Below are 25,099 nucleotides of genomic sequence, written 5' to 3'. Positions count from 1 at the left end.
TTATGTGTGTGTGAGGTAATGTTTTGAGGAGTGTCAGTTTGTGTGTGTGTGTGATGTAATGCTTTGAGGAGTGTGTCGGTTTATGTGTGTGTGAGGTAATGCTTTGAGGAGTGTGTTGGTTTATGTGAGTGAGGTAATGCTTTGAGGAGTGTGTCGGTGTATGTGTGTGTGAGGTAATGCTTTGAGGAGTGTGTCGGTTTATGTGTGTGTGAGGTAATGCTTTGAGGAGTGTGTCGGTTTATGTGTGTGTGAGGTAATGCTTTGAGGAGTGTGTTGGTTTATGTGTGTGAGGTAATGTTTTGAGGAGTGTGTTGGTTTATGTGTGTGAGGTAATGCTTTGAGCCAAACTTCCACTTTAGAGAGAAGTACACTGCGGATAGAGGTGAGAAGGACCTTCCAGCAGTGGCCCTGCCGTCCGCCTCTTCCTCCTCTCCCTTCTTTCTTTCTCCCTCTCCCTTCTCTTCTCCATCTTCTCTCTCCTCCCACATCTCCCTATACCACTCCTCTTCTTCCTTCCCTCTCTCTCCTTCCTCATCCTCTCCCTCAGGAAATAGAATTTGCCACGTCTGTTGATTCCAGTCTGGATGGCTGAGACCATATCACCCTAACCCATCTGGAGACGCTTTGGAATTATCCTCCATAGAAAATCACACATTCACAGGCAGATAGAGAGGAAGAAGGAGAGAGGGAGGGATGGAGAGAATGAATGAGTGTGTGTGAGAGAGAAGGAGAGAGATGAAGATGGAGGGAGAGATGGATCACAGATGTAGCATCTGGGAGAGGCTCTAACCATAACACATCTTCAAAGTTTCAGGAAAACAGATGGGGTATCTAAGGTGTATCTAGGATCAAGCAGGGGTGGGGAATCTGGATGGCCTCTGGGTGAGATCTGTGCAGTGGGAGCAGGTTTGGGAATGGGGAGGATGTTTCTTCTCAGTAAGGTTCCATGGATCAGGCCCTGTTCCAGTCCTATCCCTTCAGAACAGTGAGAGGCTGAGCCTAGAGATCTGTGCCCAGGGGGAGAGCAGGATCACTGGGGTAACCAGACTGAGGAGGGACTCTCCTGGTCCTCAGGCTATGCTACAGTAGTATGGAGTCTGGATGGAAGGATCACCCATATCCTCCACAACAGTTGAATTCGATCTATTCTATTGTATCTTGTGTTTATATTCTATAGAATTTTTGAGGAACAATCTTCAGATACTGCAACTCTATTGTCCTAGACAGACCATCTCTTGTTCTCAAATGGCACCCTATTCCGTAATATATAGTGCACTACTTTTAATCAGAGGTCAAAAGTAGTGTGACCAGATATCAAAAGAAGTGCACTACATAGGGAATGGGGTGTGATTTGAGACTTATCCCTGATTTTTTACTTTAGGAGATGATGAGGATGGATCCAGTCAAATGTTATTTGTCACATGTATGTGATGGTGATCAGTGAAGAGGCCTGGAGGAAGGTCTGTCTGACTCATACAGTGATTCCATTATGATGCCATGGAGTCATTCATTATCATGCATCTATTAATGATTCCTTCCATGACTGATGCGTTTGTGCAGTGATGCTCTGGCCCTGTAGTGTTTCATCAACCAGATGAAAGAGAGATCAGAGTACAGTCAGCACGCTCTTCATCTCTTCCTAGAAGCCTTCACTCAGACGTTCAGGAAACGCTGTGTCATGATGCTGGAAATGGGGAAGGGGGGGTCTGTCATGCCTGGCTGGGGGGGGGGGGGGGGGGTCCAGAGGGGGGGTGACATTGTGGGGTAATTGGGCTATCCTCAGGGGGAAAAGGGTGTGTGTGTGTGTGTGTGTGTGTGTGTGTGTGTGTGTGTGTGTGTGTGTGTGTGTGTGTGTGTGTGTGTGTGTGTGTGTGTGTGAGTGAGTGAGAGAGAGTCTTGTTCTCTACACCCTTGCTATTCCTATCCCAGAGGTATGTCACCTCACACATAACCTCTGTGTGTAACATCACATAGATGATGTAGCACACGGTTCATATTAACCATGCTACAAAGTCCATGAACACAACACCCCAATTACATTAAAACGTGACCAGAAGCTAATAAGTTCAAGCCTTAGACTAGCAATCAAACAATCTTGAACTGATGAAATGCTAGGAAAGTTGGATACCGTAAAACTTCAATTAATAGTTTGTGCATTTATTTTCTTGAATCACTAAACACAACCGCCGCTTATTAGAGACAGGCTTCTATTAGAGCCAGGCTTCTATTTCCTTAATGCACACAGCTTTTGCTCAATAACATTTTGAAAAGACTACCACACTGTTTATTGTGACCAGTATGGCCAATATAAACATTATAATAACAAAGATAAGCACATCAGACTTGGAAAGACTAGGCTGCCTATCTGTCACGTCCACTCCCGCTCCTCCTCTCTGGCACTCGTTGTCGATGGTTTACTCAATGATCATCACCATCGTTATGTGCACCTGCGCCTCATGAGACTCACCTGGACTCCATCACCTTCCTGATTACCTCCTCTATATCTGTCACTCCCTATGGTTCTTTCCTCAGGTGTTATTGTTTCTGTTTCATGTCTGTACGCAACTTGTGTTACTTTTTTTTTCTATTTATTAAATTCACTCCCTGTACTTGCTTCCCGATTATTAGCGTACACTATCATACACCCCCATTTTCGTGCTTCAGCACCATACATTATTTGGTGGCACCATGGCTAGCAACGATGACAGAATAAAATAACATAACATTTGAATGCACATGACCGTGAGAATATCAGAGCTGTGTCCATGGTAAGCTCGTAAACAGTTTTGTCACGCCTATTCCCGCTCCAGCGCTCGACGTCACCGGTCTACTAACCACCGGTCCTGGCAACCATCATTACGCACACCTGCTCCCCATTGTTACACACACCTGGACCTCATCACCTTGATTACTCTCCCTTTATTTAGCCCTCAGTAGCCTCATCAGACCGTATTGGTTTTGGTCACGTCCAGTACGCTTCTCCTTTATCTGCCTTATTCATTAAACTCACCTTCTGCATCTGCTTCCTGACTCCCAGTATATACGTTACGCATTTAGACCCATCGTTTATTTGGAACAGCCGTTTATTTTCTGAAATGTGTGCCGATGCCCGGCTAATTGAAGTTTTATGGTAATTGTAAACAAGACAGTTGGAGTGAAGTGCTTGACGTGATCAGAAGGAAGCAGAGAGGATCGTGACTGGAGAAGACAGAGCCTGATTAATAGAATAACATCAACCAGTATCATATTCATCTGCCAATACACTTATTCACCTCGTCCAGTGAGTCTCTGTGGTAGAGTCCCAAATGGAACCATATTCCCTATTTAGTGCACTACTTTTGACTAGGGCTCATAGGGAATTGCCCACGGCTCTGGTCAAAAGTAGTGCACTAGATAGAGAATAGGGTGTCATTTGGGCGACACACTGTGTTGACTTATAACAGGAAGGGTCCAGTTCAAAACGCGGGAAGCAGACGGATCCTTTTAATGCATTAATAAACAGAACCACTTCTTGGAAGCAGAATGTGTGCTGGCGGCCGCATCATTCCTAAAGTTACTTTCAACCATGGAAATTTGACTGAGCTTTGAATTCAGATCTTTGCACTCGTTTTTGACGTCTTGTCTCGTAATATTGTGGGAAGGGATAGACAGTTTGAAGAAAGATAGTTTGATGTAACACTTTATCTTAAGTTAACTCTTATACCCATGTAACTACACAGTAATAACTGTAGTTAGTAATATCATTGTAGGTACATAAAGTGTTACCCAACATTTAGCCTTTTCGTGATCTGTGTTCAATGTGTTAGGGTTGTGCTTCCCAGGAGCTGCAGTTCATGGTAAACCTACATGGTGTTAGTCATTTATGTTAAGTGGATGGACTGTATATCACCAGTCAGTCATGGTTATTACCTGAGCTATATTTCCCTCAACCATGGGAATGGATGGGAACACCTGCCTTACTCATTCATTCTCACACACACACACACACTGCAGGGAGTGTCATAATGCTGATGCTTAGCAGTGCCTTTCTGCCTCACACACACAGCCCCCATCAAACCATCAACACCCATACCAGTGGACTTACCGTGTGTGCACGTGTGCATGTGTGTGTGTGCTCTGGTTGTCGTGAGGCCTAATCGAAGGTGAAGTTAACACGTGTGTGTGTGTGTGTGTGTGTGTGTGTGTGTGTGTGTGTGTGTGTGTGTGTGTGTGTGTGTGTGTGTGTGTGTGTGTGTGTGTGTGTGAGACATCTGGTTCAGGAACCAAGCCTTTCTTTCTTTCCACTGCTATCAGTTACAGCAGGAGAGGAAAACAGTCCTCTACACTCCTCTTCTCCTCCGCTATTCTGTTCTTTTCTCCTATCCTCTGCTATTCTGTTCTTTTCTCCTATCCTCTTCTCCTCTGCTATTCTGTTATTTTCTCCTATCCTCTTCTCCTGCTATTCTGTTCTTTTCTCCTATCCTCTTCTCCTCTGCTATTCTGTTCTTTTCTCCTATCCTCTTGTCCTGCTATTCTGTTCTTTTCTCCTATCCTCTTCTCCTGCTATTCTGTTATTTTCTCCTATCCTCTTCTCCTCTGCTATTCTGTTCTTTTCTCCTATCCTCTTCTCCTCTGCTATTCTGTTCTTTTCTCCTATCCTCTTCTCCTCTGCTATTCTGTTCTTTTCTCCTATCCTCTTCTCCTCTGCTATTCTGTTCTTTTCTCCTATCCTCTTCTCCTGCTATTCTGTTCTTTTCTCCTATCCTCTTCTCCTCTGCTATTCTGTTCTTTTCTCCTATCCTCTTCTCCTCTGCTATTCTGTTCTTTTCTCCTATCCTCTTCTCTGCTATTCTGTTCTTTTCTCCTATCCTCTTCTCCTCTGCTATTCTGTTCTTTTCTCCTATCCTCTTCTCTGCTATTCTGTTCTTTTCTCCTATCCTCTTCTCCTGCTATTCTGTTCTTTTCTCCTATCCTCTTCTCCTCCGCTATTCTGTTCTTTTCTCCTATCCTCTTCTCCTGCTATTCTGTTATTTTCTCCTATCCTCTTCTCCTCTGCTATTCTGTTCTTTTCTCCTATCCTCTTCTCCTCTGCTATTCTGTTCTTTTCTCCTATCCTCTTCTCCTCTGCTATTCTGTTCTTTTCTCCTATCCTCTTCTCCTCTGCTATTCTGTTCTTTTCTCCTATCCTCTTCTCCTCTGCTATTCTGTTCTTTTCTCCTATCCTCTTCTCCTCTGCTATTCTGTTCTTTTCTCCTATCCTCTTCTCCTCTGCTATTCTGTTCTTTTCTCCTATCCTCTTCTCCTGCTATTCTGTTATTTTCTCCTATCCTCTTCTCCTCTGCTATTCTGTTCTTTTCTCCTATCCTCTTCTCCTCTGCTATTCTGTTCTTTTCTCCTATCCTCTTCTCTGCTATTCTGTTCTTTTCTCCTATCCTCTTCTCCTCTGCTATTCTGTTCTTTTCTCCTATCCTCTTCTCCTCTGCTATTCTGTTCTTTTCTCCTATCCTCTTCTCTGCTATTCTGTTCTTTTCTCCTATCCTCTTCTCCTGCTATTCTGTTCTTTTCTCCTATCCTCTTCTCCTCTGCTATTCTGTTCTTTTCTCCTATCCTCTTCTCTGCTATTCTGTTCTTTTCTCCTATCCTCTTCTCCTCTGCTATTCTGTTATTTTCTCCTATCCTCTTCTCCTCCGCTATTCTGTTCTTTTCTCCTATCCTCTTCTCCTGCTATTCTGTTCTTTTCTCCTATCCTCTTCTCCTCTGCTATTCTGTTCTTTTCTCCTATCCTCTTCTCCTCTGCTATTCTGTTCTTTTCTCCTATCCTCTTCTCCTCCGCTATTCTGTTCTTTTCTCCTATCCTCTTCTCCTCCGCTATTCTGTTCTTTTCTCCTATCCTCTTCTCCTCTGCTATTCTGTTCTTTTCTCCTATCCTCTTCTCCTGCTATTCTGTTCTTTTCTCCTATCCTCTTCTCCTCTGCTATTCTGTTCTTTTCTCCTATCCTCTTCTCCTCTGCTATTCTGTTCTTTTCTCCTATCCTCTTCTCCTCCGCTATTCTGTTCTTTTCTCCTATCCTCTTCTCCTGCTATTCTGTTCTTTTCTCCTATCCTCTTCTCCTCTGCTATTCTGTTCTTTTCTCCTATCCTCTTCTCCTCTGCTATTCTGTTCTTTTCTCCTATCCTCTTCTTCTGCTATTCTGTTCTTTTCTCCTATCCTCTTCTCCTGCTATTCTGTTCTTTTCTCCTATCCTCTTCTCCTCTGCTATTCTGTTCTTTTCTCCTATCCTCTTCTCCTCTGCTATTCTGTTCTTTTCTCCTATCCTCTTCTTCTGCTATTCTGTTCTTTTCTCCTATCCTCTTCTCCTGCTATTCTGTTCTTTTCTCCTATCCTCTTCTCCTCTGCTATTCTGTTCTTTTCTCCTATCCTCTTCTCCTCTGCTATTCTGTTCTTTTCTCCTATCCTCTTCTCCTCTGCTATTCTGTTCTTTTCTCCTATCCTCTTCTCCTCTGCTATTCTGTTCTTTTCTCCTATCCTCTTCTCCTCTGCTATTCTGTTCTTTTCTCCTATCCTCTTCTCCTGCTATTCTGTTATTTTCTCCTATCCTCTTCTCCTCCGCTATTCTGTTATTTTCTCCTATCCTCTTCTCCTGCTATTCTGTTCTTTTCTCCTATCCTCTTCTCCTCTGCTATTCTGTTCTTTTCTCCTATCCTCTTCTCCTGCTATTCTGTTCTTTTCTCCTATCCTCTTCTTCTGCTATTCTGTTCTTTTCTCCTATCCTCTTCTCCTCTGCTATTCTGTTCTTTTCTCCTATCCTCTTCTCCTGCTATTCTGTTCTTTTCTCCTATCCTCTTCTCCTGCTATTCTGTTCTTTTCTCCTATCCTCTTCTCCTGCTATTCTGTTATTTTCTCCTATCCTCTTCTCCTGCTATTCTGTTATTTTCTCCTATCTTCTTCTCCTCTGCTATTCTGTTATTTTCTCCTATCCTCTTCTCCTGCTATTCTGTTCTTTTCTCCTATCCTCTTCTCCTCTGCTATTCTGTTCTTTTCTCCTATCCTCTTCTCCTCTGCTATTCTGTTCTTTTCTCCTATCCTCTTCTCCTGCTATTCTGTTATTTTCTCCTATCCTCTTCTCCTCCGCTATTCTGTTCTTTTCTCCTATCCTCTTCTCCTGCTATTCTGTTCTTTTCTCCTATCCTCTTCTCCTCTGCTATTCTGTTCTTTTCTCCTATCCTCTTCTCCTCTGCTATTCTGTTCTTTTCTCCTATCCTCTTCTCCTCTGCTATTCTGTTCTTTTCTCCTATCCTCTTCTCCTGCTATTCTGTTCTTTTCTCCTATCCTCTTCTCCTCTGCTATTCTGTTCTTTTCTCCTATCCTCTTCTCCTCCGCTATTCTGTTCTTTTCTCCTATCCTCTTCTCCTGCTATTCTGTTCTTTTCTCCTATCCTCTTCTTCTGCTATTCTGTTCTTTTCTCCTATCCTCTTCTCCTCTGCTATTCTGTTCTTTTCTCCTATCCTCTTCTCCTGCTATTCTGTTCTTTTCTCCTATCCTCTTCTCCTCTGCTATTCTTCACACAAACCTCTAAAGCCTTGTTCACACTGCAGGCCTTAATGCTCAAATCAGTTTTGTTTTTCCAATCCGTTTTGGAATACTGACTGTCCAAAAAGCAAGTTACAAGTGACAAGATCGGTTCAGACGGCAGTCATTTGGTGACATGGTTATGCTAGTTGTCATAGTAACGACGGGTGTGTGCGCAGTGGTGTAGGCTGATTGGTGTTGATGCTCGTGCTTCCTATCACTCAGAAGTTATCTAGCAAGCTAAGGTGACAACAGTGACTGCCATGGACGTGTCCCAGTTGCTTTGAATGTTCAAAATCATACTGTAAGAACACCTCAAATGATAAGATGATCCAACTTTCAAAACAAGTTGTTTTTGGCAAGCCCCAGCAGTCAACTAGTTCAGGGTTTCCCAAACTCGGCCCCCCCCCCCCCGCCCCCCCCATGGCTGAACGTTTTGGTTTTTGTCCTAGCACTACACAGTTAATTCAAATAACCAACTCATCATCAAGCTTTGATTATTTGAATCAGCTGTGTAGTGTTAGGGCAAAAACCAAAACGTTCACCTGAGGAAGGGGGTTCTTGTCAAACTGTCAACAGAGTAGCTAGCAAGCAACAAGATATGCCAAATAACAGTCTAAAAACCACTTCAGCGCAAATTAATCAGATTTGACCGTTCAGACACAAGTCACATGGCCAGGAATCAGATTTATATCTGACTTCAAACCACCTACAAAGGTGGTTTGAAATCTGGCATGAAATATCTGATTCAAGCTTTTTTCAGACTGCATGAAAAGAACAGATTAGAATCTGATATGCCAAAAAATTGGATTTGAGTCACTTCAACCTGCCAATGTGAACAAGGCTTAGTCCTTTATATTCTACCCATAGTTTGGGGATGCAAAATAATACACTGCTTAGATATGGAAGCCTTCCTTTACTGGTATTTATGCCATACAGTAGTTTTTGTATGCCAGCCCAGCAGTACTGTCGGTAGATTCACGGAGGGCATTGTACACCCTGGTAGAATCCCTGGTAAACTGTTTGAATCTCAGGTATCTGGTACCCAACCTACACTCATAATGCAGGTGTAGTGTTCAATGTTCATATCTGAAACTGCACTAATATAATGATCCAAAATGTATTCACAAGAGACGTGTGTGTGATGTTTAAAGCCCATACAGTTAACAGTAGTTAATTCCCTGTGTGCCTCTCTCTCTATCTCCTTGTGAATGACTCTGGGTAATGAGCCCAGCTTTCCAATAATGACTGTCACCACTTTATCATTAGCCTTTTAATACACTGTTAATCTGAGAATCACATCTCTCTTTCTGCCTTCTTTTTCATCTCTCACTCTCTATCATTTGTCATTTATCTCTGTCCTCTTTCTTTCTTTCTCTCTTTTTTTAAACTTTGTTCTCCAATCACTCTCTCTCTTTCCTATTATCCCTTGTTCAAATGCGCTCTCCCTTTTCTGTCTCTCTAGGTTCTGCAGGAGAAGGTGGAGAATCTCCAGAGGCAGCTGCACTCCTCCGAGAAGAAACTGCTGAACAAAGAGTTAGAGAACCAGGAGCAGGTAACAGATTCCCTCTTCTCACCTTCAACCCTCAACTTCACCCCCTCATCCCTCAGACTCACCCCTCAACTTCACCCCCTCATACCCTCAGACTCACCCCTCAACCCTCAACTCCCCCCCCAACCTTCAACTTCACCCCTCAGACTTACCCCTCAACAACTTCACTCGTCAGTCTCACCCCCAACCATTAGCCTCACTCCCAACCCTCTGCATCACCCCAACCCTCTACCTCACCCCTCAGCCTCACCCATGTACCTCACCCACTCTACTTAAATCCTCTACTTCACCCCTCTACCTCAACCCCCTTCCTCAACCTTCAGTTTCACCCCCTGCTCCAGTTCACACCCCCCATAGAACAGAAACAGGACTTTTTTCTCCTCTCTCCTCTTCCTCTCTCGCCCCTCTATTCTTCCCAACCCCTAGTTCAGAGGCAGAGATTTTCCAAATTCCTCGAGATCCGGCTTCAAAAGCCAGCACTGTGGGGCAGGAATGTTCAGAGGGAATCCTGAACCACCGCACACACACAGACACACACCAGCCCCAGAGCCATGGCCCCTGTGAGCTCTGTAATCACAGGTCTGCTTTGACCTTGACACACATGGAGAAGAAAGGCAGTAATCACCACGTAGCAGGCTGGCTGGTGGTCTCTCTGTCTCTGGCTGGGCCTGTGTACCTCCAGGCTCTTATGTACCAATGGAGACAACTCTTGGTCCTGGGGAGCCGCCCAGTGACCCTTACACACACTTTGCTGGAACCGCTCCATGTCGGACGGACATAAATCTCCCCAGAATGGGTCAGTGGTGCTAGGGTAGTAGGGCCACCAGCCGGTGGGTTGACCCAGTCCTAGAGGCTTTTTCCTCTCACCCGACTTAGTTAAAAGGACAGGTTCTTAACCTAAACTTCTGCAAGGTGAACTTTTTCCAAGGTTGTACAGACTTTCATTATGCAAATCGTCAAAGGTGTGTTAGGCGTGTACGATTCTCCATTGAACATGAGTTTAGTCTAGGACCAAACTCAATCTGAGTCAGGGAGACTGGCCTATAACTATGTCTAAAGTGAATTCATTCCTATCGGCTTCACTGAGATTGTGTTTACCTGGTGGTCTGTGTCTGACTGGAGATGGGCCCTCTCAGTGTAGTGATAGTGAGACTCTGTTCTCTATACCTCCTTACGAGAAGAGAGAGAGAGGCTCTCAGAGGCTGGTGTGTTCCATGTGTGTTCGTGTGTGTGTTTTTCGCATGTCTGTGTGTGTGTGTCTGTGCTAATAAAACCTGAGGCCTACTAGCTCACTAACTCTCTCTGCCTCCTTACAGTGATATTGCCCAAGTTTATCTGCCAAGACATGTCTTTGTAATCTGATCTCACACGCTAAAACAGCTTCTCTGCCCAAGACTTCACACAGATGTTTCCTGCCTGCCTCTTCCAGAGCCCTCTGACTCCCCGCTGTAAAATGGCGGCTCGGCTGCCTCGGTGAGGTTCAGTCTATCTGAAGACAATCAAAAGTACACTGGTTATTTACAGATCAATCAGCCGCTGGTGTTGTGCAGTTCACTGCACTAGTAACTAACCCATCCTGGATTGTAGCACTTCACACAGATCTGTTCCCTTTTCTTATCGCTCTTCCTCTTTTTAGTCACTTCTCTGTGAAGCTCTTTATTTTTTTCAAGGCAGCGAAGCGTTTTTGAATTCAAAGCGATTCTCAACGAACTCTCAGAGTGCAACTGAGAGATGTGGAGGCGCAAACTTTGTGAGCAGCGTGGTTTTTGATGTACCCCCTTGTATCTGACAAGGTTTTTGTCACTCTAGAATCTTCCAACAGCGAGCACCACCCACCACCCCCCCCCCCCATCGTCATTAGCATAACTCAAGCTACGTGGCAAACTTCATTTGAATGTTCAAAGTGTCAACACCGTGTTTCTTTCGTCTGGCAGCTGTCAAAAACCTTGGTGTGTGACAGACAGTATCAAGCGCTGGGGGAAAGTCAAAACCACCAGCACAATCTAAAGACTATATATAGATGAAATGTTGTCATTTTAAGAGGAAAGGAGGAGAACAAGTTAAAAGACTTCTGCTTCTCTCAGGAGCTTCAAAATGGAATCTAACGCTTCATCAGGAACAACAAAAAACTCCTATTTTCCTTTTAAAAGAGGGTGGAGATGAAACCGATGTCTCTGTGTGGAAAGTCAGATTGTTCCTCTCACTCTCTCTCTCTGATGGATGCTTTGGAGAACAGTTGCACTGTTTTACATCCTGAGTCTGTCAATGGCCAAAACCTGGCGCCTAGGTTTGATCAGCCACTGTCTTCAAAGGTTCCTTACATCTGTGTGATCGGCGAGGAGCCTCTTTAAAAGCCTCCTCTCCTCACATCCCTCCATCCACCTGTCTAAAGACAAAACAGGCCTTTACTGTACAGAGAGGGATTCAGAAAGAGAGAGATGAAGCGATATAATAAATGAGTTATTAAACAGCCTGTGAGAAACAGAACTGAAAGAAAGAGTGTTGTCTCTCAGAAAAAGGCTTCCATATTCAGCTGGAGTGTTCGATGTGATCCTTCAGTCAACTCGGGAGATTCAGTGAATTTCAATTCACTATCGGTCACCTGCTCTCACCACCCTGAGCCCCAGACTGCTTACCATCCCAGATCCCACCGCTGCCACCAAGTTTTGCAGTTGAAATGGAATTGACCTGGTTCTGACTGATGTCATTGACTTCTATTCCATCCATATGTGTTGAATGACATTCCACAAGTGGAAAAATAGTTCACTAGGTCCTTTGTCTGACCTACTGTAGTGTAGCATCTACGTCTGGGTTACCATAGCTAGCGTGTATTAGCCACAACAAAGGTGCTGCCATAGAAATGGCTGCTCTGCCTCTCCACCCCCGCACATTGCCCAGTAAACCAGGACAACCAACGCCTTGGTGAGACATGCATTAGCCTTATAATCACTAAAGCTTTGTTTCCAAGGCACTCCCCAGTTGTTTATAGATCAGTGTATATGAGCTGTGTATATATCTACCCATCCTCAGGCCTACAGTGGTTCCTCCTTTAAAAGTTGTGAGCTTACACCGCGGGACTTAGAGGTACCAGCGTCACGGCGTCATTGCTCCAGACCACCACAAAGGGGAGTTAGAGCATTCATTATGCATTTGGGTCGCAAGGTTTTCATATGACCAATCATATCGAGTGGTTCCAATGACGAATTTGACGCGAGCCACCCATCCCTGGGGATTTCTTCAACAAAGATGGCTGACAAAACATTACAGTGGAACCAAATGTAAGTAGTTATAACGTCATAACGAGTCAAGCAAAACATGTACAATTGAGAGGAATATGTTAGTTAATGTAGAGACAAACGTTTGTGCATATTTTTGTCATGAAGTTCATTTACGAAAATCGCTATTTAGCAAGTCATCTGACTAGCTAACATTGGCCAGCTAGCTAGCTAGTGTTATGACAGGAGAATTAATTTGTAATTAATGTTGGTTAATGTTTTAGGGACTTCTGAGAAAACCAGCAAACCAGGCTTTCGTCTTGTGAAACAGTGGATATGAAGAATCTAGCTAGCTAAAGCATTTACTGCAAATTGAGTAAGCTTGCCTTGCAATGCAGCTGAAGTAACATAGCTAGCTAACTAAACTCAGAAAAAAGAAACGTCCTGTTTCTGTGTTTATTTTCAGCAAACTTAACATGTGTAAATATTTGTATGAATATAAGATTCAACAACTGAGAAATAAACTGAACAAGTTCCACAGACATGTGACTAACATAAATGGAATAATGGAATAATGTCAAAAGTAAGAGTCAGTATCTGGTGTGGCCACCAGCTGCATTAAGTACTGCAGTGCATCTCCTCCTCATGGACTGCACCAGATTTGCCAGTTCTTGTTACCCCACTCTTCCACCAAGGCACCTGCAAGTTCCCAGACATTTCTGGGGGGATTGGCCCTAGCCCTCACCATCCGATCTAACAGGTCCCAGACGTGCTCAATGGGATTGAGATCCGGGCTCTTTGCTGGCCATGGCAGAACACTGACATTCCTGGCTTGCAGTGATTCACACACAGAACGAGCAGTATGGCTGGTGGCATTGTCATGCTGGAGGGTCATGTCAGGATGAGCCTGCAGGAAGGGTACCACATGAGGGAGGAGGATGTCTTCCCTGTAACGCATAGCGTTGAGATTGCCTGCAATGACAACAAGCTCAGTCCGATGATCAAGTGACACACTGCCCCAGACCATGACGTCCCCTCCACCTCCAAATCGATCCCGCTCCAGAGTACAGGCCTCGGTGTAACGCTCATTCCTTCGACGATAAACGCAAATCCGACCATCACCCCTGGTGAGACAAAACCGCAACTCGTCATTGAAGAGCACTTTTTGCCAGTCATGTCTGGTCCAGCAACGGTGGGTTAGGCAACGTTGTTTCCGGTGATGTCTGGTGAGGACCTGCCTTACAACAGGCCTACAAGCCCTCAGTCCAGCCTCTCTCAGCCTATTGCGGACAGTCTGAGCACTGATGGGGGGATTGTGCGTTCCTGGTGTAACTCGGGCAGTTGTTGTTGCCATCCTGTACCTGTCCCGCAGGTGTGATGTTCGGATGTACCGATTCTATGCAGGTGTTGTTACACGTGGTCTGCCACTGCGAGGACGATCAGCTGTCCATCCTGTCTACCTGTAGCGCTGTCTGCGGCGTCTCTCAGTACGGACATTGCAATTTATTGCCCAGGCCACATCTGCAATCCTCATGCCTACCTGCAGCATGCCAAAGACACGTTCATGCAAATGAGCAGGGACCATGGGCATCTTTCTTTTGGTGTTTTTAAGTGTCAGTAGAAAGGCCTCTTTAGTGTCCTAAGTGTTCATAACTGACCTTAATTGCCTACCGCCTGTAAGCTGTTAATGTCTTAATGACCATTCCACAGGTGCATGTTCATTAATTGTTTATGGTTCATTGAACAAGCATGGGAAACAGTGTTTAAACCCTTTACAATGAAGATCTGTGAAGTTATTTCGATTTTTACGAATTATCTTAGAAAGACAGAGTCCTGAAAAAGAGTTTATTTATGTATTTGCTTATTGTGTAGTGGAGGATAAAAATAACTGAATGCCTATGGATGTGTAGCTAGCTACAGTATGTAGCCGATCTGTGTATGGACCCTAAAACGTTAGGTTCTGAACTAATATTCAAACCAATCTATGAACCTCAGCTATCATAGTTGTTGTATCAACTTCAAGTCTGAATGGCATTAATGAAGCCTATGGATAAAGTATAATATAATAACTTTGTGGCAAGGATGCAAGTCCTGAATACATGTACTGTAGTTATTACCACGCATGAGATTCCCACATTGTAGCCTGTACATTTGAATATATTCACTGATCATGTCCTCTTTCTTGGGAAATAAAGGTATGAATCTCTGAGACATTCTTTTTCAGTCATATCATACTCCATTATTTGAATGATGCCGTGTCTGCATGTATGTGTTACAATTATACACTTCAACAGTGTTTACCACTTCTGCTCCTGGGACATCAATGATTACACATTTAACTATGCAATAGACTAGAAACATGATTTATTTGTAATTCATATATACAGAAGAAAAAACTATGCATATCTAACTCCCTTCATCTGCATTAATCTGAGGACACAGGATAGTATTTCAATGAGTTGCTAAATTTCAACCAGTGGAGAATGTGAAATGCTTTATTGAAAGAAGTTCATTACCCAGGTGTTATAAATACATAATACATGCATTATAATTAGGAGAATTGACGATGACGGGACTGGCTTCCTTTCTCACATCAAAACATACCTGCAGACGAGAGACAGATGGAGAGAGAGAGCATGATTAAGCCTTGTTTTTTTTATTCTAACACGGTCAGTCATCATAATCATCAGGAGGTGAAATGCAAAACTGACCTTGGATCATTAACTCTGGGACTACTACATCTCTGTCTGTATTTCAATGTAAGCATCTCTTTAATAATACTTCCTGTTTTCCCGACCAAGTGACCTCTTGCATATGATCATGCTGTGCCCTCTGTGTCAGCCAGTTCAGATGCGGGAGGGGTTCACCAAAACAGCTGATATAACCTAGAGGATTTAGGGAGAAGGGGGAGAGGGATGAAGTGAAGAAGAGAGACTGTTATTGTGTGTGTGTGGTCTCACCTGGTGTCCACACTAAGTGGCTACAGAGTACTTTATGCTGAAAACAGACACATGGGGACAAACAATAGAAGATAATGTCAATAGAAGATACTGTATGTGACGCAGACACCTATTGGAGTGTACCTGAAACATTTAAATATAGAGGGCTATGTGTCTCACTACTTGGTTATTGCAAGGCTAACCCCCATGGAAATCATAACTTGGAAGCAACAGATAGTCCAGTGAAAATGGTTTATGTGGTGTAAATCTGAAAATTAGCAGCTGACATCTTAAGGGTTTTTAAATTAATGCATGTGAGACAGCTTCCATGTACCACAAGACAGGCAGAGATGAAGAGAGAAAAAGAACACAGAACAGTTTAATTACCTCTACTTATGGACACTTTTGCCAGCAGTAAAGCTTCCACGGCATGTTCCTCGGGACAGTGAACATACATCTGGCAATATCTACATTTTCGACCCCTTGATCAGCTTAGCATAGTAGGAAACTGTATTATGAAAAGTGTGTGTGTGTGTGTATATATATATATATATATATATATATATATATATATATATATATATATATATAATTATTATATAATTATATATATTATTTTTTTTACATGAATCAGACTTGTATTAGAGTACTCTCTTTTCAAACAGGCAGTACATTCAGCTCACGTCTTACCTAGCAGGGGACAACACAATTAAGCACTGCAGTGTTCCGCTAACGGGCGCTATTCGGCTAAGTCCACCTGCAGCCATTACATCGCATTACATAGCATTCCAGCTACAGAGCAGATCCTCAATAATGTGATCTAGAGCTATTTGTGTCTGTCCTACAGTACAACGCCTAGGCTAACGATGATCTAATACAGCTGTCTGAAACGTCATTAGGCTGGCGGCCAGGTAGACATGTCTATTATACAGTATACCCTCTTGCTGTCAGACAAGAAAAGTGAAGGAGTAATATCTTACCCCCTAGGAGATCTTTTTCGCTCATCCCCTCTTCCTTTCTTGCTTTCTTTATCTCTATTTTTTGTTTTACCTCTACCTCTCTTTCTCATCATCTCTCTTGTCCTCTCTCTCTCTTGTCCTCTTTCTCTCTCGTCCTCTCCCTCTCTCTCGCCTCTCTCTCTCTCTCTCGTCCTCTCCCTCTCTCTCTCGTCCTCTCCCTCTCTCTCTCGTCCTCTCCCTCTCTCTCTCGTCCTCTCTCTCTCTCGTCCTCGCTCTCTCTCGTCCTCGCTCTCTCTCTCTCGTCCTCGCTCTCTCTCGTCCTCTCTCTCTCGTCCTCTCTCTCTCGTCCTCTCTCGTCCTCTCTCTCTCGTCCTCTCTCGTCCTCGCTCTCTCTCTCTCGTCCTCGCTCTCTCTCTCTCGTCCTCGCTCTCTCTCTCTCGTCATCGCTCTCTCTCTCTCGTCCTCTCTCGCTCTCGTCCTCTCTCTTGCTCGTCCTCTCTCTTTCTCTCGTCCTCTCTCGTCCTCGCTCTCTCTCTCTCGTCCACGCTCGTCCTCTCTCTCGTCCTCTCTCTCTCGTCCTCTCTCTCTCTCGTCCACGCTCGTCCTCTCTCTCGTCCTCTCTCTCTCGTCCTCTCTCTCTCGTCCTCTCTCTTTCTCTCGTCCTCTCTCTTTCTCTTGTCCTCTCTCTCATCCTCTCGCTCTCTTTCTGCTCCCTCTCTAGTACTCATAGTTATTAAATGAAACATTCATGGCCTGTCTACTTTGATTAGTCTCAAGCCTGTGAGTAGAGGCTCCAGTCCACCCTGCAGTGTAGCCCGGTGAATACTAGTTACCCTGAATCTGATCTATGGGACGGAAAACGGAGAGGGAGTTGTCAGGAGGGCGCTAGTCATTTAGATTGAAGTGTGTATATCCCTTACTGCTGTGGTAACTTAAATACAGCACTGTACGTACTGTACATGCATTAAGAATGCAGCCAAGGAACTTGAATGGAAAGCTTGCAAAGAATCCCAATACTTTTACATTGGATGTGGCTTATGAGGACAGTGATCATTTGACCGTTGTTTGGTGTTTTTTGGTCTTGAGTGTTTTGTCTGGGCGCCATCTTGTTATGACTGCCTCCCTCTCAGGGGTTCTACACATATTTTTTTAACTTGTTGGCACCCCAAATTACAGCCTGTAAAACATTTTTTTTTTTTATACGTTTGAAAATGTTCATTCTCAAATTATCCATGGCTCCCTTTCTCACGGCGGAAAGGAGGGAAAAAAAGTACATTGATGGACTTTCTCTCCTGATGATGTTATTGGCCCGACACTTTTAAATGAGGTGGGAGGGAGAACATTTTGGGCTAAGTGGCAAAGGCCTAATCTACTGCACACTGTGCTGAGACAAAAAGAGCTGTTCTGTGTTGGGATCATTTATACTCTCCCCCTTTGAAGTGCGTCCCAATCCCTTTCATTGTGCCCCTGAAAGATTAATTACAGAAAACCAGATCAATCAGTTAAATCCACAACAGGAAAATTATTTTTGGAAAACCAATTTTCTACTACTAGACCTCTCTCTCTCTTGCTCTCTCTCTCGCTCTCTCAAACTGAATATCTAAAGAAAAATAAAGAGGAAATAACTGGACTATGGCATGCTAAAAACTTCATGGTAGGAATAGTTTGGGGCTCTCCCTAGTTATCAATCGATCAAATGTCTTTATAACGTCCCTTTTACATTAGCAGATGTCACCAAGTGCTTATACAGAAACCCAGCCTAAAGCCCCAAACAGCAGTCAATGCAGATGTAGAAGCACAGTGGCTAGGAAAAACTCCCTAGAAAGGTAGGAACCTAGGAAGAAACCTAGAGAAGAACCAGGCTCTGAGGGGTGGCCAGTCCTCTTCTACCCACAGAGAATGTAGTCACGTTACGACCAGGCCCTAGTTTTAGGCTATTACAGGCCAGAGTTCTTCCTGGTCAGGTCACATGGTCAGGAATAACTCCTGTAGATTCCACAAGCACCAACTCCATACCAAACCTCTCAGTTTGTCATTACAGCATGTCTGCCTACTGAACGTTCAGTACATGCACTGTGTGTGTTTGTGGGCATGGAGGAATGGCTAACCAAATGTTTTAAACTTTGTAATCAGACTATGGTTTTCTCCAGTGTAATTTAGCTCCAGACAGCCCTCTCTGTGCCCGACATAGGGAGGGCTGGTGTGTTTGATGTGTTCTGTCTGTTCTTTCAAACCCAGCTGGGCCTGGTTCTAAAAGTCAAGCGTGGTCAATTCTGGTCCTGGAGGGAAGTAAATGTCGGCTCAAGCCCAGATTTATTAAGACACCTGATTCAGATAATGATGGTCTCTAACATTAATATGGTGATTAGTTCATTTGAATGATGTGTGTTAACCCTTAGGGTAAGCTACTGCATACCCTAAGGGTTAAGCTGAGTTGGCCACATGTGGTCTATGGTGACCGTGATCTTTTTATTAGCCAATAGGGGGCGATGTGTGTATAATTACTCTTTGAACAATTAATAGAAGCTCTTGTCCAGAGCCACTTCCGATATGTTTATTGAACCACATCCTCTCTGTCTTCCTTTTCTTCCTTCTCTTCCTCTCCCTGCAGGTGACGGTGGTGCTTCAGGAGTGTGCGATGAAAATGAAAGGGCTGATGCCAGCTGAGCTGCGACAGGAGCTGGAGGACACCATCTCCTCTCTCAAGTCTCAGGTAGGAACAAGTCCTGCATGGGGCACTATACACAGGACACACACAGCCTATAGCTAACTCACCAAATTCAACTAATCCACATATCAACTAACTATCAAGATCTTGGTTAGTTGATTCATGTGTTAGTGACCTAGAGTTGTTGACCCCTATATGGAGTAATACAAACAAAGGTCCCTGTAACTGGGCAATACACTCCATACCTCACCTTATAGACCTGCTTTCCTTTTCAGTGTTTCTTCAGATACCAACTATGAACAGTTTTCCTTTGCTGCCATTTTCTTTTCTGCTTTCCTCCCTCTCTCTACATATTGATAGAAACCATCCCAGACTGAACCCACACATAGTCTCAGTGTGAGTGTCAGCATTGTTTGTTTGATTCCTTGGCTGTGACGAGGGGATATGATATGGTGGTGTAGACCAGACACCAGAGCCCATAGACATGGCTTTGGACCGGTCCACTTTGAAGCTCCCTCTCTTTCTCTAGGCTCCATCAGATCACACACAATTATTATTATCAATTACACATTAATACTGCCGCCCAGCCGCCGCGGACAGTCTCCTATTAGTTTAACTGGGCCTTGTTCGACAAGAAAACTGTGGTGGGCGGCGGGAGGGAGGGAAATTTCGAATGTAAACAATAGGCCTTTCTGTGTCGGGCTGTGGTGGAGCGGGCTGAGGGAGAGGGGGGCTCCACTAACCAACCACAACAACAACATTTGGAGGGGGCCCGCATTTCTAAACTCAAACTGGCCCCAACGCCTGGCTGCTTTGGATAGCTCCGGCTGGATCTCTTTCCAGTCCTGCCGCCACAAACCTCTACCATCGGATATGTTTATACGGTGTAATTCACGACCAGAACGGCCTCCCTTTTCATTGAGGATGTCTTGGGTTTTTCACATTACGACGCATTATTTTACTGAAAGAACGAGTGACTCCATGGCATCCGACCGCAGTTCCGTTTCTGCATACTGGTGCTGTTACTCTGAAAGCAGCAGCGCCGCCTCTCCAAATGAAACGCTAAATCTGTTCCTGAGGTTTCCATCCAAGAGAATGGAATGTACCATTGAGTTCCAGTACAGTAGTTACACATCAATGAATATTATAACCTTTTTGTTTCAGTTGATCTAAAGAGAAGGATTTTTATTTGTTGTGAAACACAGTAGTATGTACAGTGCCTATAGAAAGTCTACAGCCCCCTTCAAACTTTTCACCTTTTGTTGCCTTATAGCCTGGAGTAAAATGCATTCAAATAGTTGTTTTTCTCCATTGATCTACACATCCTACCCCACAACTTCCAAGTGAAAAAAATTGAAAATCGATACAAAATAAAACTGAAATATCTTGGTTGTAGAAGTCTCCACCGCTTTCTAATAGCAATCCTAAATTAGCTCAGGTGTAACCAGTCACCTTCAAAATCACACACACCAAGTTAATTGGCCTCCACCTGTGTTAAATTGTAGTGATTCACATGATTTCAGGATCAATTCAGCAGTCCCTGTAGGTTCTGGGTATAAAAAAATTCTAAGGCCTGAATATCCCTTGGAGCACGGTCAAGACGATTATTAAGAAGTACAGTAGAAGGTGTATGGCACCACCAAGACCCAGACTTTTTGACCTAAATGCAAGCGTTACTTTTGGCTCAAACCCAATACCCATCATACCTGCAAACCCATTACCCAAAGAACACCGTCCCTACTGTGAAGCATGGTGGTGGTAGCATCATGTTATGGGGATGTTTTTCAGCGGCAGGTTCTGGGAGACTAGTCAGGATCAAGGGAAAGATGAACAGAGCAAAGTACAGAGAGATCCTCACTTTTCTCACTTATCAAGATAGAAGGGGCAATGAATGGAGCAATGTACAGAAAAGTCCTTGAAAACCTGCTACCCTCTGCAAGAAAGCTGAAACTGGGATGGAAGTTCCCCTTTTCAGCATGACAACAACCTGAAGCACACAGCCAAAGCTATAGTGGGGTGATTAAGGTATAAAAAGGTAAATGTCCTTGAGTGGCCCAGTCAGAGCCCCCACCTAAATTTCATTAAAAATGGTGACACAACTTGAAGATTGCTGTCCATCAATGCTCCCAAAGGAGCTTGACAGAGCTTGAACAGTTTTATAAAGAAGAATGGTCAAATATTGCCAAATCTAGATGTGCAAAGTTGGTTGAGACCTATCCCAACAGACTCTGCTGTAATTGCTGCCAAAGGTGCTTCCACCAAGTATTAACTCAGGGGGGTGGAGACATGCCCAATTATGATATTTAAGTTTTGTATTTTTAATATATCCTTTTTTTCACTATAAAATAATATCTTTAAGTGTGGAGTATGGTGTGTAGATATATTTTTTAAATGCATGAAACTGAGGCACTGACAAAGAAAATGTGAAAAAGTTGAAGGGGGTGTAGACTTTCTATAGGCACTGTATGTAGTTAATTAAGGCCTGATACTGCCTCGTCTAACCCTTTGGAAGTGAACTCTTTCACTGTATGAAGTTAAGGCCTGATACTGCCTCGTCTAACCCTTTGGAAGTGAACTCTTTCACTGTATGAAGTTAAGGCCTGATACTGCCTCGTCTAACCCTTTGGAAGTGAACTCTTTCACTGTCCCCCTGAAGTAGTAGTGGACTAGCTTTACTGACCCCATGTCTTGGATTCTCATGGTTTCACTACTGTATCAAAATCCTAACCTCTCACCTATAATCTCACTCAGTCGCCTTATTCCCTAGCCCCCTACTCCCATATGAATTACTCCCTAGCCCCCTACTCCCCTATGAATTACTCCCTTCAACCCCTACTCCCCCCTACTCTCCAACGCTTGCCCCCTATTGCCTTAACCATTTTCCCCCTAACCTTTTCTATCTCAACCCCTTCTCTATCACTCTACTCCTATACCCTCTTACTGATCCCCTACTGTGCATTGACCCCTGACCCCCACTGTGTGTGTTGACCCCTTACTCTTTGTTGGCTGCAGGTGAACTTCCTCCAGAAGAGAGCTTCTGTGTTACAGGAGGACCTGGATGCCTGTCACAGCAGGAGGTAAATGTCCTGTAACGTGACTGTGATCGAGGCCTGGCGGTGGAAGCCTTTGATGTCTCGTCCATCCATCATGCTGTCAGAGACACTGGATGTGTTTATGGAAAGCATCTATACATACCCTGTGATGAGAGGGGCCATTCAAATAGTCTGCTGCTCCCACCTGGGACGATGCTGTGATCTATCTGGGTGAACATAGGAGGCGTCGGAGTCACTCAAATTACACCACCCAAACCCAACTCAGTCATTTCATTTACTACATTGATTTGACAGGGACAATGCACATCAATCAATATTTCTGTAAATGTGCCAGATTTTCCATCTGTAGTCCCAGGCAGGTAGTGAATCTTCTCTATCCTCTTAGGGTAATAAAATAGACTGTTGAGAGATGTGAAGTTCATGAAACATGACATGTGCTTAAACAACCCTCCCTTTTCTCTCCTGTCCTAAACCCCTCCCCTCACCCAATATAGGTAACCATGGACTGTTCTTCCCTTGGCCACGCCCATTATCCAGACATCAAGAATAAAACTGTCTATCAGATGTGAGAATCATCGCCACAGTTACCAGGCATCACACATCTGTCATGCCATGGGTGCACCAATCAGTTGTGCCAGTTATGTTGGCCACACCCACACTGTTTTTAACCACTATGGATTTGTACATATTTATTCACTGTCAGATTTTTTTTCACATTCACCGTTGGAAATGTATAATTTTGCATAACTTTTTGTGGATGTTTAATGTGCGTACTATCCATACATACACTATATATACAAAAGTATGTGGACACCCATTTAAATGAGTGGATTCTGCTATTTCAGCCACACCCATTGCTGGCAGGTGTATCAAATCTAGCACACAGCCATGCAATCTCCATAGAGAAACATTGGCAGTAGAATGGCCTTACTGAAGAGCTCAGTGACGTTCAACAATTCAGTTTGTCAAATTTCTGCCCTGTTAGAGCTGCCCTGTTCAACTGTAAGTGATGTTATTGTGAAGTGGAAAGATCTAGGCGCAACAACTGCTCAGCCACAAAGTGGTAGGCCACACAAGCTCCCAGAACGGGACCGCCGAGTGCTGAAGTGCGTTGCATGTTCTTTGGGAGCTTCATGAAATGAGTTTCCATGGTCGAGCAGCCACACACAAGATCACCATGCGCAATGCCAAGCGTCGGCTGGAGTGGTGTAAAGCTCGCCGTCATTGGACTCTGGAGCAGTGGAAACGCGTTCTCTGGAGTGATGAATCACGCGTCACCATCTTGCAGTCCAACGGACGAATTTGGTTTGGGGGTTGCCAGGAGAACGCTACCTGCCCCAATGCATAGTGCCAACTGTAAAGTTTGGTGGAGGAGGAATAATGGTCTGGGGCTGTTTTTCATGGTTCAGGCTCCTTAGTTCCAATGAAGGGAAATCTTAATACTACAGCATACAATGACATTCTAGACAATTGTGTGCTTCCAACTTTGTGGCAACAGTTTGGGGAAGGCCCTTTCCTGTTTCACCATGACAATGCCCCTGTGCACAAAGCGAGGTCCATACAGAAATGGTTTGTTGAGATCGGCGTGGAAGAACTTGACTGACCTGCACAGAACCCTGACCTCAACCACATCAAACACCTTTGGGATGAATTGGAACGCTGACTGCGAGCCAGACCTAATTGCCCAAATCAGTGCCTGACCTCACTAATGCTCTTGTGGCTGAATGGAAGCAAGTCCCTGCAGCAATGTTCCAACATCGAGTGGAAAGCCTTACCAGAAAACTGGAGGCTGTTCTAGCAGCAAAGGGAGGACCAACTCCATAACTCCATATTAATTCCCATGATTTTGGAATGAGATGTTCGACAAGCAGGTGTCCACATACTTTTGATCATGTAGTGTATGTTGCTTTTTGTGATTCCATATGACATACTTCAAAATCAAGTTTTATACTGAATGTACATGCCGAATGCATTGTTTTATTAAAGTAATTTTTTCATCATATTAATTTGTTTTATTGTCAATGAACACATCATTTCTCATCTTAACAGTGTTTGATCCCATATGTAATAAAACTATTGTATTCTTTTTGAGTTGACACAACCTCAGCTTGCATGCCAGAGACCTTGAATCTTCATTGAATCCCATTGGAGCGTGCCAGCCGTTTTCTATTCTGAACAGTAGTTCTGTTGTATTGGGGGTTTGTGGTTGGTGCAGATAGAGACCTCTGGTAGTAATGGTGGAACATCCAGCCAAACAGAACAGTAGTTTAGTAGTGTTTCTGATTCCACAGTAGCATGACATGACTCTGGCTTATACCATTGTCTCCACTGGAAACCCATGATGACCTCAGACGTTCCTGTCCATTAAATGGCAGCTGTTTGTGGCATTGCTGTATTTAAGCAGTCCCCCCTAGTCAAATAAAATAACACAATGGTTTTTAATAACATGAAAACAACTAGTACTATTACTACTTTTCAAACTCCCGTCACAAGTAGATGCTTCAAGATTTAAGAATAAGGACTGTGCAAGCGCAATCTTTTGTGAACAGACACAGCATAAACATTGCTACTGCATAGCGGGTTTGATTGAATTCCAGGCCAAGTCTCAGATGCCTGCAGAGCGAGGCAGGTAAGGATGATAACGTGTGTGTGTTTAGGGAGAGGCCTGTATAGTTTACCACTCTTATTACGTATCATATTATGCTGGACAAGGAGGAATGTTTGGGTTTCGATGCTGGCCGGTTCAAGGGAATCCTCATTTCCTGGAAGAAGACGGGTTAGGTTTGAGGCATTATTATGATGTTCCAAAACAGCAGATTTCATTTCAAACAAACCCTGCTACCCCATTAGCATTGGAATTGCTTTTCTTGTACGCGTGCTGTTGCGCACTTCCTCAAATCCCCATTGTCCGTGACCTGCTCTACGGTTTCCAAGCGTAACACTACACCACTCCGTATTTATTTTATGTGCTGATTCTGCTGCCTGGGCAGAGAGAGAGAGAAACATTCACACCGACAGGAACAGGAATTTAGTCTTTGGGCACCAAGCCTTTGTAGAGTCGGTTGTGGAAGGAGAGCACGGAGGACTCTCATTCCACAACAGTTGCATCCTAAGACAGTACTAGGACCCCTGGGGGTACTTGGCCTATCCACAGGGTGTACTTG

General features: G+C 44.0%; 1 protein-coding gene across 1 annotated transcript in view; it reads left to right on the top strand.

Moving 5' to 3' along the window:
- Window positions 1-23,937, top strand: part of cep112 (centrosomal protein 112) — a 194,617-nt gene extending 170,680 nt beyond the window's left edge. Inside the window, exons 24-27 of the mRNA XM_045720003.2 lie at window positions 9,015-9,104; window positions 18,826-18,927; window positions 21,895-21,959; window positions 22,430-23,937. Coding sequence (XP_045575959.2) covers window positions 9,015-9,104; window positions 18,826-18,927; window positions 21,895-21,959; window positions 22,430-22,433 — 261 coding nt within the window. The 3' untranslated portion in view covers window positions 22,434-23,937. The remainder of the gene's footprint in view (window positions 1-9,014; window positions 9,105-18,825; window positions 18,928-21,894; window positions 21,960-22,429) is intronic.
- Window positions 23,938-25,099: the final 1,162 nt, after the last annotated feature.

The sequence above is a fragment of the Salmo salar genome, chromosome 06 (assembly GCF_965601325.2).
Source record: "Salmo salar chromosome 06, fSalSal1, whole genome shotgun sequence".
In the NCBI taxonomy this organism is placed as follows: Eukaryota; Metazoa; Chordata; class Actinopteri; order Salmoniformes; family Salmonidae; genus Salmo; species Salmo salar.
Note: the sequence above shows the minus strand (reverse complement) of the source record. Positions and strands in the feature narration are given on the sequence as shown.